This window comes from Nannospalax galili, unplaced genomic scaffold (assembly GCF_000622305.1).
Source record: "Nannospalax galili isolate Female #2095 unplaced genomic scaffold, S.galili_v1.0 scaffold280, whole genome shotgun sequence".
In the NCBI taxonomy this organism is placed as follows: Eukaryota; Metazoa; Chordata; class Mammalia; order Rodentia; family Spalacidae; genus Nannospalax; species Nannospalax galili.
In genome coordinates, this window is record NW_008347808.1 from 905,904 (window position 1) to 920,587 (window position 14,684).

The 14,684-nt window shown below is 43.2% G+C and overlaps 1 protein-coding gene across 1 annotated transcript in view; it reads left to right on the forward strand.

Moving 5' to 3' along the window:
* The first annotated feature begins 299 nt into the window (after positions 1 to 299).
* Positions 300 to 14,684, forward strand: part of Msn (moesin) — a 79,829-nt gene continuing 65,444 nt past the window's right edge. Inside the window, exon 1 of the mRNA XM_008844360.3 lies at positions 300 to 501. Coding sequence (XP_008842582.1) covers positions 490 to 501 — 12 coding nt within the window. The 5' untranslated portion in view covers positions 300 to 489. The remainder of the gene's footprint in view (positions 502 to 14,684) is intronic.

Sequence of the window (14,684 nt, forward strand, 5' to 3'; positions counted from 1 at the left end):
CCAGGGTGTGGCCCCCAGTCCAGCTCTGGCCCAGATTGGGGCCGAGTCGGATGGTAGCAACGTGGAGGGTTACCGACCCTGAAGAACGTGGGAGAGGATCAGGGTGGGTTTGGATCTGAGTGGTGGGAGCCCTTCTTGGGAAGTCTGGCCTCAGCGTGGCCCCCCACGTGGCCGAGGTGGCTGGGCAGGGCTGGGCCGGACTGGGCGGGGCGAGGCCCGCGGCCGGCTGGGAGGCGGGCGCGAGGGCGGGGAGTGGCGCGGAAGCCGGTCCGCATAAAGGAGCGAGCAGCGACGGGGGCGGCTCTTTCCTGGGTGGGGTTTCTGAAGTCGTGGCCCGTTAGCAGGAAGCGGAGCAGTCGCTTTGACGCTAGTGTGGGACCCAATCTGAGCACCCGGCTCCTCCGAGTCTGAACCCGGTGTACTGCGAGCTTAGTGCAGCCCGACAGTTTCCAGCCGAACTTTGCCAACTCCGCCAGCGCTGCCGCCACCATGCCCAAGACGGTGAGTGCAGGGGACAGACGCCATGGGCCCTGGAGGGGTGGGGGTTCTAGTTTGACCCTTGCAGCCCCACGCTGATGGGCGAGGGCTCGGCGGGCCACTGGCTCGCCTGGGATGCCCTGCCCTCCGTCCTCGCCGAGGTGAGGAGGATAGTGGGGCCCTAGACTGGTGAGCCCTAGGGGGTGAGGGGGTGTCCAGACTACAAGGGTGGACAGGGTGCGGCCAGCCTCTTAGGTTCCAGTTCCCTGCCTCTGGGATGCGACAGTGGAAACTCCTGTGAAGCGTCCGGCAGGCATCCCCTCTTCCCTTAAAGGGTCGTGGGCACTGGAAGAGGACACTAGTTAAGAACACTTTCCCAGCCAAGGAATTGGCGCCTTCTGGGGCCAGGCTGCCTCTGTCCAAGAGGCGCCCTATGGTAACAGAGAAGCCGAGAGGAGGGAGGAAGTTGCTCAGGGCGGATCCCGCACTCCTATCCACCTTTCCCATAGCCACCCCACCGCCCCTCGCAGCTCCAGCTGCTTTCCCCTGGTGGGTGAGAAAGTTTTAGAGGGACTCTACAGATGGATTACTTCCTTTTACCCAGGAGCGCCAACACTTAACTAAGGCACAAGTCTGTGGTGAGGCCTACTCAGCCTACTGGAAGAGAGGACGGGTTTTCCTTCCTCCACTGGCCAACATCTCTATCAGACTTACTATTTAATGCCTCCTGAGTCCCTTGGGACTGTTCTGTGAGGTCTGGGCTCTTCTGTGGCAGCCACACCTATCTAGGGTGGTGGTTGATTGGAGATCTGAAGAGCCAAAGCCTCCTGGGAGTGGGGCCTAGGGGGGCCGGATGCCCAGGAGGGAGGGGTGGGGGAGGGGTGTGTGCTTGACTAATGAGCTCTGCTTTCTTTTGTGCAAGTCACGCCTAGAGGCTGCTTGGGCCCTCGTTCTTGAAAGCCTGACGACCACCTTGGCTTGAGTCTCTTAGGTGAAGCAGCCTGTTGGAGTGGCCTAGGCTGTACATTGCTAGCACACCGATCTTTCTAGGAGCGCCTGAGCCTTCTAGAGCTGAGATAAGGAGTAGGATTCTTGAGAAGGATGAGGGCCCCTGCGAGGAGAGGAGAGGAGATATGAGGTGGTCTTTGTGTACATTCTGATGTTTAGTTTTCACCTTGCTGTATTCCAGTTTAGCTGCCAAGTCATTCTTGGCTTTTCAGAACTCTGTCTTTAAGAAACCAAGCTATTTATTTATTTATTTATTTATTTATTTATTTGAGATAGGGTATTATGGTCTTTATATAACCCACACAGGCCTTAAATTTGGTCATGTAACTGAAGATGACCTTGACTTTCTGGTCTCCCTGCCTTTACTTCCGGAGTGTTGGGATTACAGCTGTGTGCCGTCCATGCTCAGTTTATGCAATGCACTAATGCACTCTACCAACTGACAGAGCTACATTCCCAGCTCACCTGTCTTGGTATGACATAGGATTTTTTTCACACCTTTTTCCCTCAAACCCTTCCTCATACAAAGAGAGAGAGTGGTTTTTCAAAAAAGGGAAAAAGGTGTACTGACTTGGCTAACAGTATTTTAAGGATCTTTCATGAGCTTCTCTTTGGGTTCCCCCACCTCACTCTTTCCTGCTTTTTATTATTGATTTAAAAATTTTATTTCTCTCTATGTGTATGTTGTATGTGTATGTATGATGTAGGTGTGGGTGCGTGTGCCACAGCATTTTGGGGAAGTCAGCAGACACTTCTAGAATTGGTTCTCTCTTTCCGCCTTCATCAGGGATCAAACTCATTTTGCCACTTTTGAGGCAAGTGTTTTTAACCTGCTAAACCATCCTGCTGAACATTAATATTACTTTTTTAGGTCAGCATACAAAGGAATGGGTTGAATCATGGTATAGTCTCACACACACACACACACACACACACACACACACATATCTGTATCTTCCCCTGCTCCACTACACTCCAGTCTCCCTCTCCCCCACACCTCTCGAGGTTCTCTTCCTTCTCCCAGTTAGACTCCCCTTCTGCCTTCTTACCACATACATTCCATTGTTGGGTTTTTTGTTTGTTTGTGTATTTCTGAGACAGCTCTCACTCTGAAACCTGAACTAGCCAGGAACTCACTATGTAGTAAAGTTTCATCTTGAATTCTTGACGATCTTCCTACCTTAGCCTCTAGAGTGCTGAGATTACAGGTGTGAGCCACTATACCTGAATTTTTTACTTTTTTGAGACAAGGCCTGACTGTGTGGCCCAGGCTGGCCTAAATCTCACTGTGCAGCCCATGCTGGCCCTCAAACTCTTGGCTGTCCTGATTTAGCCTCCCAAGTGCTGGGATTGTAGATATGAACCACCACCAAACTTGGCTCTTACTGTTTCTCTACTGTGTACTTACCATTTCTAAAGTATGAAAGATACAGAATGGCAGTGTAACAATTGATTGCCTTCATTCAACATGAGCCATGTCTATAGTCTGACTGTGGTCATTTTGGCTTTTATAGTCAGTTTCTCCTAGCCAGGGCAGTCTGCATTACATCTGTTGAAGCATGCCCTTCTTGGACTGTGCTTCTGGTTGCTAGTTTCCTAAGTCTGATCTTGTCTTGTCTTGTCTTTTCTTGTCCTTTTCTTTCTTCTGTTCTCCTCATGTGTTCTCTCCTCTTCTTTTCTCTTCCTCTCTTCTGTTCTCTCCTGTTTCTTTTTTCTTTTCTTTTGTTCTCCCCTCCCCTCCCCTCCCCTCCCATTCCTTCCCCTCCCCTTCTCTTCTGGAGATTGGGTCTCACACTGTAGCCCTGGCTGTCTGGGGACTCATAATGTAGCCCAGGCTGCCCTTGAACTCCTGCTGGTCCTCTGAGTGCTTGAACTCCTCCTCAGTCCTCTGAGTGCTATGATCATAGGCTTGAGGTGCTGCATTTCATAGTGTGCACCACTATGCCTGGCTACCATTCTCAACATTTTTCATGTCCTAAATAATTTTGGGGCTCCCCTGGATTCCCCCCAAATATATTTTGACTTTTCACGATGTTCTTGAGTTTTTGGTTTCATGTCTTGTGATTTACTGTTAGAATTTATGTATGTATGTATGTATGTATGTATGTATATATATATATATATATTTATTTATTTGCTTGGTTTTATGAAGACAGGGTCTCATGTATCCCAGGCTGGCTTTGAACTCCTGATTTTCTTGCCTCCACATCCCAAGTACTGGGATTAAAGGCATGTGTCACCATGTAACTACCAAGGTCAACCTTTCCCATTGAATAGAATGGGAAATGAAACTGGTGATGGGGAGGACTAACCAAGAGTGATGCAATAAGCCACTGGCAAGGCTAGCATTTACATGTAGGTCTTAGAGGGTCATTCTTAGGAAAACCTCTTTGATTTGCTGGGATTTTAGCTATGGATCATCAGAAAGTGAGGGGGTAATGAAGTGGTCATTTCACGGTACCCTCCATATGAACAGACATAGAGCCCAGCTCCTTGAAGTATTTGAAAATTTCTGGGTCTGCATTCAGCTAAACTTTAACAGGGGTTGTATGGACTGTTTATTTTCCTGCCATTCCTAGCATTGCTTGAGCCACTGAAGTGGCACTAAAGTGGTACTTGGTGAATAGGAGGCAGAATCTCAGGCTTCTAACCCTTGAACCAGCCCTGCCTGTCGACTTCAGGGTGGGGCATGGGATCAGGAATGAACCTTGTGTGAGAGGCTTCTAGCTCTCTCCACTGTTTCTGTTATTTTTCTTTTTGAGATGGGGTTTTGTTATGTAGCCATGGCTAGCCTGGGCCTCACTGTGTAGAGTAGGCTGGCTTTGAACTCATATAAATCTTCTTGCCTGTGTTTTCCAAGTGCTGGTGTTACAGATGTGAATTATAGCACCAGGCTTTTGTTTGTGTTAAGACAGTCTTGCTATGTAGCCCAGGCTGTCCTTGATCTCCCTGTAATCCTCCAACTGCCTCCTGAGTTCTGAAAATATAGGCATGTGCCACCATGGCTCTCTACATTTAAGAAATTTATTTTATTTATTATTATTATTGTGTTTGTGTGTTTGCATGTGTGAATGTGTGGAAATCAGAGGGCAACTTTCAGGAGTCAGTTCTCTTCACCTAGTACTCAGGATCTAACTCAGGTGGTCACATTTCTGTGGTAACTACCTTTACCCTCTGAGCCATCTTGCTGGCTCCTCTTATTTTAATTTTTGTTTGTTTGTTTTTGGAGACAAGTCTCATGTTGCCTAGTTTCTATGTGAACTTAATATGTAGACAAGGACGACCTTGAACTCCTAATCCTTCTTTCTCAGCCTTTCAAAGTGCTAAGATTACATATGTGTGTCACTATGTCTGGTTTTTCTCTACTTTTTTGATTGAACCCTTCATAAAAGAAAAGTATAGATAGTAGAGAACAGAACAGGAACCATCTTGGGAATTTGCTTTAGCTTTATCTATAATCTCTTATACAGGTAGGGAGTAGTCAAGCAAGAGGGTCTTTTCAGAACCTTCCAAGACACACAGTAATCTTTACTTAATCTTGAGGGAAAGGTTGTTCTGTGAGTCAGTTATGGAATTGTATCGACTATCCCATTATTCTTTAAATGCCTGTAAATGTGGCTTGTTTTAAGGAGTGTTGCCAGGCATGGTAGCTCATGCCTGTAATCCTAGCACTTGGGATGCTGAAGCAGGAAGATTGCTATGAGTTTGAAACTAGCCTGGGCTTACAGAATGAGCCTGTGTTTAGAAAAACAGAAACAAAACAAAAAATAAACCAAAAAGAGAGTAGTCTTTTCTGTGGTTTCTTATTCTATACAACTGCTTTACCTAATTGTGGAACTGGAAGGAACATTTAGAGGTCATTTAGCCTGTCCCTGTGCTTCAAAATCTAATTCTCTATGGATGAGATGTGATGACAGCTACAATTATTCTGAACTCTGTTCTAATTCTGTTGCTTGGCAACAGCCTATCTTAGGCCTCTTTGTATATTCCTGGGAGTCTGCCCCCACCCCCACTGGAATTTCTAAACTCAGGGTCCCTGGAGGGGAGAAGACCTGACTACCAACACTATCAGGGTTGGACTAGAATGGCTCTGATCTTTAAAGATAGAACTGAGTCTGTCTGATCCTTCAGAGATAGAACTGAGTTTATCATGTGTCTTTTTCTCAACTTGCAGTCTTTTCTCCCTGCTACCCTACCTTATTCTTCTGTACTCCAAAAAGAAAAAAAACAGTACAAAGGTGGTCTCCTTTGGGGCTATCTGTTGGTCAGGTGATGGGGATGGTTTTTCATAATTGACTGGATTTGCTGTTCATCCCTTTTATTTCATGCTTGATAGAGCTGAAAAACTTTTCGGGGCTGGAGAGATAGCTCAGTGGTTAAGAGCACTGACTACTCTTGCAGAGGACCCAAGTTCAATTCCCAGCACCCACATGGTAGCTACGGACCGTCCTTAACTCCAGTTCCAGGGGAATCCGAAGCCCTCTTCTTGACCTCCGCTACATTGTACGACATGGATGCACTAACATGCAGGCAATACACTCATACACATAAAAAAAAACAAAAAACAAAAAACTTCAATTCCAGGTTCTAATTTGTGGTACAGGAACTCTCAGTTTGAAGGGTTAGCTCAGGATTACACGAACCTGGAAGGTGGGTGTTGGGAAATAGAAAGTAAAACTGAACTTAGAATTTTTGTTCTCCTGTGTAAGAAGACAGTCTTTTATGTCTTTAAAGATTGTTAGTGTTATTTAAACTAATTATCCCTTAAAAGTGAAATTCTAAGAATGTAAAGATACCTGCCAATGACTGAACTTTGAAATCTTGACTAAATGTGTTTACAGAATTAATGTATGCAGATTTTTATTGGTTTGCTTTTGTTTTTTGAGACCCAGCGTTTCTGTTGGTCCAGGTTGGCTTGGAACTCATGACAGTCTTCCTGACTTGGCCTCCCCAAAATGTCTCAAGTAGTCATACTTAGCAGAAGAATGAACAAAATTCTACATGTCTCAGTTTCTCTTACGGTTTGTTAAATGTACAAGTATGTAAAGTTGAGTTATTTTAAATTAGTAGTGGTCATTAAAGTTTCACGGCAACAAAAATTGAATAAAGGATGAAGGAAATACAGTTCTAAATGATACAGAAAGTCTGGGAGTGTTGGTACATGCCTGCAATCACAACTTTAGAGACAGGGGCAGGAGGATCGTAAATTCAGGGTCACCTTCCACTAAATTATGTGTTTGAGGCCAGCCTGGGGTACACTATACACTGTTTGAAAAGCAACAGCAAAAATGTTATCCAAATGAAGGAGGCCATTAGGTAAGTCTTTTCTCTAGGCTTTTAATGTCTCTTCTAGTTTGTCACATGGAACCTATAATCAGTAATTGGTACAGTGTAAGAACCCTTGTAATACTGATGTTCTTGACAGTCCTGATGATAGCCTTGGACCTTCTATTTTTATGAGCATTCCTTCAAACATTCTTCAGAATTTGAACACCTATATGTCAGAGGGTGCTGGGGAAAGAAAGTTGGCAGTGCTTTCTTTCCAAGGTGCTATCTTGTTTCTCTGTGGTTCTGGAAGGTTATTTCTTCTTGAGTGCCAATTCAGAATACAGAGTTACTGGTTCATTTCATTAGATCTAACAATACTGGTCTAAGTATTCTTGGCCACTTCTTTGTTGAATCTTGATGTGGCTGTGCTGTATCTTTTCTTACTGAGAAAAGAAACAAGTGAAACTACATTATGAAGGTTGCAGATTGATTGAAGAATTCTGGACAAACACCAAAAGCTTTATAGGAGCTGGGCATGGTGACTCATGCCTGAAATCCCAGCACTCTGGATGCTGAGGCAGGAAGATGCCACGAGTTTGAGGCCAACCTGGGCTGCCTAAGGAGTTCGGGATCAGTCCGAGTTACATAGTTACATAGCAAAATTTTGTCTTTATTAAAAAATAAAATAAAAACGTACAAATTTTCTTGCCTCACTTCTCACTTTTCATGTTCCTTGAAAGCATTATAGATCTACTATAGTTTTTTTTTTTCAGGCATGGTCTCTGTAGCCCCAGCTGGCCTGGAACTCACTGTATATATAGACCAGGCTGACTTTGATCTCATCGAAATCTGCCTGCCTCTAGCTCCTAAGTTCTGTGATTAAAAGTGTGTGCCACCATGCCCAACTGGTTTACAGTTTTGCTGAAGGGTTAGAAAGTTACTTGGTTCCTTTAGGGTGTGGATTTATTGAGACAGATCTCATGTAACCAAGCTTTACCTTTAACTTGCTGTGCAGAGGAGGATGCCGTCGAACTCCTGGAACACCTGGTCCTCTTGTTTCCATCTCCCAAGTACTAGAATTACAATGTGCCACCAGCTGGATGTTACCACGTTGTTTCAAATTTATTTCTTAACAGGTGAATATAGTAGTTAGATATATTGGTAGATATCAAGAAGCTGGTGGGTGTAAACAAATCTAAGGTATACACCACCAATGAGCAGAGGACTAGGTATTATGAGGTACAACAATTCAAATAAATACATTTGGATTAGGGCCGCCTGGAGCTTCCTCGGCCTTAAGATTTACTTTAGCTAATTGTTTTGGTTGGTCAGGATTTCTTACAGGAGTGTTTTGGGCCACAGAACATTTGAGCTGGCTTAACATCTTCTAGTTTAGACTTTATATTTTACATGAGAACACCAAAGCCCAGAAAAGGGAAGAGATTTGAGCGAGCTCAGAATAGAGCTAAGCTAGCTTGCCTGACACCAGAAGATTTTCGAATCCTGCCTTCTAAATGGCAGTGCTCAATGTTTCCTACCTCTGCTGGAGGTGATTTGACTGTAGGTTATGGTTATGGACACAGCAGATCTTGACTATACAGCAGTTCTAAGGTGCTTCTTTAGATGGAGAGATGGTTTAAGCCCTGGCTGTTTCTTGGAAACTTTTTGTAGCACTTGCTAGATAAGGTGTGAAGGTAAGGTTGTAGAAGACAGATGTGTTGTTGAAGGGACATAGGGAGAGGACACCTGCCACATTTTCCTGCTTGAGACTAGGCCTTACTGTCCTAAGTGTCATGTTTTCCTTCGAGATTGGATTTCTACCCAAGACTAAACTCAAACTAGTTTCGTAACTGAGGAACACCTTGCTAATCCTCCTGCTTCCTCCTCCAACTGCTGGGATTACAGACGTGTACCACCGTCCCTGATTATTTTGAATCTTTACAAATCTATATGTGTGTGTGTGTGTGTGTACGCTTACCATGGCATATCTGGAAATCAGAAGATAGCTTGCAAGAGAGTTCTTTCCTTCCACCATGTGAGTCCTGGAGATTGAACTTGGGTCATCAGACTTGGAGGCAAGTGCTTTTGCTCACTGAACCTTCTTATTAGCTCTGGTTTTTTTTTGAGACAGGATTTCATGTAGTCCAGCTTGGCTTTAAGCTTGCCATGTAGGTGAGGCTGACTTTGAACTCCCAACTTTCTTGCCATTATCTGTCAAGTGTTGGGAATACAGGCTTGTGCCACCATGCCCATTAAGCCCTGATCTCTTTGAATTCTGACTGAGTTTTCCAGCTTGGCCTGTCTCTTGAGTTAGAAGAACATTGTGGTAGTTTCCTTTTTAATTTAAGGAAAATATTTGCTGTTACAGCAACCATTGTAATAGGCTACAGTCTCCTGTCCTAGGTTCTCATCAATCACCTCTAGGTGCTTTTCTTATGGGTCAAGTCTAGGGAAGGTAGCAAAAACTGACTTTTCAGTTCCTCATGGAAAGAGGAAATAAAGTAGTATTGAGAAGCACAGACCCAATCTAGCAGCAGTGTACTTGTACACAAATACCAGCTAGGTGACCAGTGAGTTGGGCCTTGGGTAAGTTACTTCTTTTCTTTGTGATTCTAGGGATGTAACCCTGGGCCTTGTGTCTGTTAGGCAAGTACTGTACCACTGAGCTGCAGCCTAATGCTTTTCTTTTTTCTTGTTTCCTTCCCTTTCTCCAGCTGCATTTCTTCTATTCCCTTTCTCCAACCCTTCCCTTGAGACAAGGTCTTGTTTTGTAGACCGAGTGGCCTTGAATGGGAAGCCATCTTCCTGTGTCTGCCTGGAATTATAGGCATGTGCTACCGTGCCTGCTATTTATTTATTTATTTATTTATTTATTATTTATTTAAGAGTAGGATTATATTAGGTGGCCTAAGCTGGTCTCTAAACTTCTGGTCTCAAGTGGTCCTTCTGCCTCAACCTCCTGAGTAGTTGGCGCTACAGATGTCCAACAGTGTGCCTTGCTAAGTTTCTTCTCCACCTTATTTTCCACAACTGTAAAGTGAAGATAATACTGATCTCATTGGCTAGTGAGGATTGACTGAGAATGATTTATATAAAGTGCTTGTAACTGTGCCTAACATATAATAACGTTCATTTAAATGTTAGTCACTTTTTATTATTGATACAGTTGCTAGAATTATTGATGCGATATTAATACATGCTCAACCCTCTACTAGAAGCTCCCTTTTCATAATTTATTGAGTTGTTACTGTTACTATATACCACAAGGAATTGAAATAACATGAATAGAGAATATAATTTCTGCCTTCAAAAATTTGCCACTTAATTGGAGGTTTAGAGCTAACTCATTCTTAACAATTTGAGAAAAACACATGCATGAAACTTTTCTATAGATTTTGGTAAGGAATTTACTGGGATATTAATAGGGCCTTAAAGAGGTATACATTTGGGGGACAGTGGCCATTCTGGGTGGAAAACTGATAGGATTTGGGTACATGACAGACACTGTACATTGAGTAGGTTTGTAAACTGTTCCTAATTGAACTGGGGATATGGCTCAGTGGGTAAACTGCCCAAACATGAGGACCTGAGTTCAGGTTTCCAGAACTCATGTAAAGTACATGTCTATAATCCTCAAGTTCCTACTATAAGATGGGAAATAGAACCAGGAGAATTCCCAGAAGTTTGTGGGCCAGTCATCCTGGAGTAAAGTGGCAGAAATAGTAGGAGAGATGCTGTTTTAAACAAGGTGAAAGGCTAGGACTAGCAAGTGAGGCTACTCTGATCTCCATATGCACACTGTAGCATGGGTACATACACATGAATGTGGACACATGTGTACATAGAAACAGAAGCACACAACATAAGAAAGATGATTCCTTCCATCATGTTCCATTTGGGCAAATCAAGGAATAAAGCTCAGTGAAGACTTTGTTTAGGTCAGTAGATTAGAAATGACTTTTACTTATCCCACTGCCTTTGCCTTGACATGAGCTTTTTGGGAAAAAGAGATGGAGGGAAGAGTTCTCAGTGTGTGATTGTGATACGTGGAGTAATAATGGCATTTTGTGACTAGGGCCCACCCATAGCATTTGTGCCTTGAACTTGGAGACAGAGATTTTGGGGTACTTTTCAAAGTACAGCTCTTTGGCATGCCCTATGACAGAAATACCACATCTGATACTCTTCAATGGTGTGAGAATTTTTTTTTTGACTTGTGGGAATTTGATAGAAACTTTATGTGAAGATTATGTTGATGAAAACCAAATAGTAGAAGAGTTGAGTTGTATTTGGTTATAGAACATAAAGCACAGTCCTGAGTTTCCTGGGTGTGGATGTGGGAAATAATGGGGACCAAAACCTATGAGAAGGAGTAAGGCTTATCTGTGTGGCTTGGTCAGCATTTTCTTTTTGCTTCTGGCTTCCCTTAGATATCTAGGCTAGATCAGTTCCTATTATTCTTGAGATACCTTAGATAGTTCCTGATCTTTTTTATGTAATCTCACCCATCCATGGCATGGTCCTTTTACCAAAACCTCAGACTGGTTGTTTGATGCAGTACAACTAAATGGTCTTTCAAAGTTTCTGTAATCTGTAACTAATCTGTGGTGTGGAGATGGAGGTTTCAAGGTAACAGCCAGTATGAGTGTCATTAGTTAAGCTATACAAGTCTATGCTATGTTCAAGGGTTTAAAATGAACTAAACACTTCTTTAAACATCATTGTACTTGTGAGAGATTGACCAACCCATAAAAGTTCTTTTACTGAGATCAGAATTTGTATGACTCATTTACCTTCAGATGCTTTTTCCCCCAGCAAGAAAACATAAACAATATCAGAAATAGTAAATAGAGAACCACCTTCCTTAGGTTCATTATTTGCCTTTGTGCCTGGGCCATGGTGAATCCAGTAAACACTTGGCAAGAATACCGACCATTTTACTTTAGGGTTACATTTTCCTTCTGTGCAGTAGGTGCTAGGAGGGCTACTCATGAAGTGTCTGAGGTGGGTCTGGGAAAATGTAGCCTACTTGCCTTCTTCAGTAACCTAGACGTTTTCCTAAACTGGGATTTTGCCTCTTGGCCAAAGGCCAGTTGCCAGAGGAAACCAATGACTAAAGGCTTCCTCCCTGTGACATCAGCTTCTGGAACCATTCCTGATGATTCTCTTACAAGTCAAGTGGCCTTATTTGGCTATTTTCTCCCCCCTCAAACACCCACCTCACTTCAACTAATCGCCTCTTGTACAGGGAATTCCTTCTTCAAGTTTTTGCAATGCTACCTGCAAAATTTTCTCCTTAGTTAAAGCCATAACAGGAGGAGGAATGGGGAATGAGAAAGATGAGAGAGCTCTGGAATGACTGAGATTTCTCCACCCTGCTTTCTTATCTCTTCTTGCCCTCTTGTCCCTGCCTGGTCACCCCTCTTTAGGCTCTTACCTAGATTTCTGACAGCTTATGAGTGGTCTTACTTGGCCTGAAAAGGCATAGGGGCTGGGGTGGGGCTTGGGCTTGCAGCCTCTGAAACTATTCCCTTGGAGTAGGTAAAGCCTTCCAGTTAATAAAACCATGTCTTGCATGTGCCAGTTTGTATGCCTGGGCTTCACTTGGCTTTCCTGAGGTGAGTCCAAGGTCCCTCTCACCCCCTTTCCCAGTCCTCAGATTAGCTTAGGAGCACTGAGTACTTGTCTCAGTGTCTTTATATATATGAACTGCTTTGTAATAGAAATTCTGCACTGGAAACAGTAGTAGATCGAAGTAGGACATCTGATTTTAGCCTCTGCCTGTGTGACCTTGGACAACTCATTTTCATGAATCGTGATTTCTTTATATGCTAAACAAAGATGTTCTGATTATGTGTGTTCACATATAGAGAATCATAAGATGTTTGTGTAACAACAGAACAGTGAGTGTTTGAAGTTGCCCTGTCCCCTTTCCAATGACATAGACCATGTTTTCTCTCCAAGCTATCTTTATATAAACAGCCTTATTATTTTCAGGACTTCTGCTGTGGGTACCTTGGCTTGGGGGGGAAAAACATTAACCGTGAGCTTCAGGTGAGTCCTTTGAGTGCACCACCCTTCAGACTAGAGTTACTGGCTATTTTTGGTTATTTTTTAGTCCAGAGAGAATAGAAGAATAGAATGTTCATCCTTCTGTCAGAGAAGGGGAAGACCAAGAAACAAACCCAAACTGACGGCAGATGTGATTTTATTTCTACTGTCCTCTCCCCATACAACATTCTTTGGGGTGCTATGGAATTGCTTTTGTCTGAGTCTTAAATTGCTAACCCTTTCTTCCTCTGTTTGAGTCATCAGTGTCTATGCTGCTCTTGTAAAGGGAAAACCATATGTGTGGCACTGAGTGGAACAAAGGGGAAGAATTCCTAGCCACAGAGTTTTTTTTATTTAGTATTTTTATTTTATGTGTATGAGTGTATTGCCTGCATGTATGTAAGTGCACCGATGCCATGCAGTGCCCGAGGAGGACAGAAGAAGATGTCAGACTCCCTGAAACTAGAGTTACAGATAGTTGTTAGCCACCATGTCAGTGCTGAACATCGAACCCAGGTCCTCTGCAAGAGCAGCCACTGCTCTTAACTGCTGAGCCATTTTTCCAGCCCCCAGAGAGTTTTTTTTAAACCACATACCTAGTGCCTAGTATTGAGCTTTCAAGTGATCCTGCATTTTGTGAGTACTAGTGTTAGACCTATAGATCAAAGGTGATGAAATTATGAATTCCCTTTGAGGGTAGGTTGGGCTGTTGCAGCATAAACACAGATATGTTTTTACTTTCCCCCATCTTTTAGTCCAGTGCTTACTTGTGAATTAGGGGTTCTACATTGTGTCTTAGCCTTTTAGGAATTCACCATGAGCAAGGCATTCACCATGTACAAGAACTTCATGTACTCTGAACTGTTGGAGGGGAAGGGTAAGACTGAAGTATTGGTACCTGTCTTCTTTTAGGAAGAAGTTTCTAGGGCAGTTTACTTAGTTGGGTAAAGCTGGGTAATTCTGTTGGATGCAAGTGTCTACAATGGTTTCATGGCCATGAAGGAGATTTCTGCTCTGTCGGTAGCTCCTCATTCTTCCTATGGTCCCTATATGGGGTAGGGGTGCCAGTTGAAGGTGGCACATCTTTTGGTGAGGGAGGGTAGGGAAGCAGGTGAATCAAAGAAAAGGAATATACAATTAATAAGATGAGTGGGGCTTTACTTTTTGTATTTTTCTCTTTTTGTAAATCTCAACATGGCATATAGAGTAAATTTTCCAAAAACCTACCACTTGAACAGAGCAGTTCTTATTTGTGTTGTCACACCTTACATTTATATCTTAGTTTTGTATGGCACGATTTGTACATAGGAAATGCTGTTTCTCTACCCTCTAGTAAACACGTCACTTAAAAACAAAGATTGGTTAAATGCTATTTAGATTTTATTTATTTATTTTTGAGACCATGTCTTACTTGGTAGCCCAAGATGGCCTGCAACTAACACTGTAGCCCATGCTGGCCTTGAACTTGAAGATTGTTCTGCTTTAGCCTCCTGAAGTGCTGGAATGGATGGATGGATGCCACTGATGGTCATAGTTTTAAAAATGAACATTTTGGGCTAGTGATGTAGTTCAGTTGGTAGAGATCTTACCTTGTGTGAAAAAAACCTTGGGTTCTATCCATAGCACTGCATAAGCTGGGTGTGGTGGCACATGCCTGTACTCTGCCACAGCTTGGGAGGTGGAGGCAGGGGGATCAAGTTCAAGACCATCCTTAGCTATATAGTGAGTTTGAGACTATCAAAAAAATAAAAAACAAACCAAAAACCAAACATTTTAATGGCTTCATAAAATTCCATCCAGTGGCTATGCTACAATTTACTTAACCATTCCCCCTTTAGGATACACTCTTCCCAATCCCAGTGTTTGCCAATTATATGAAT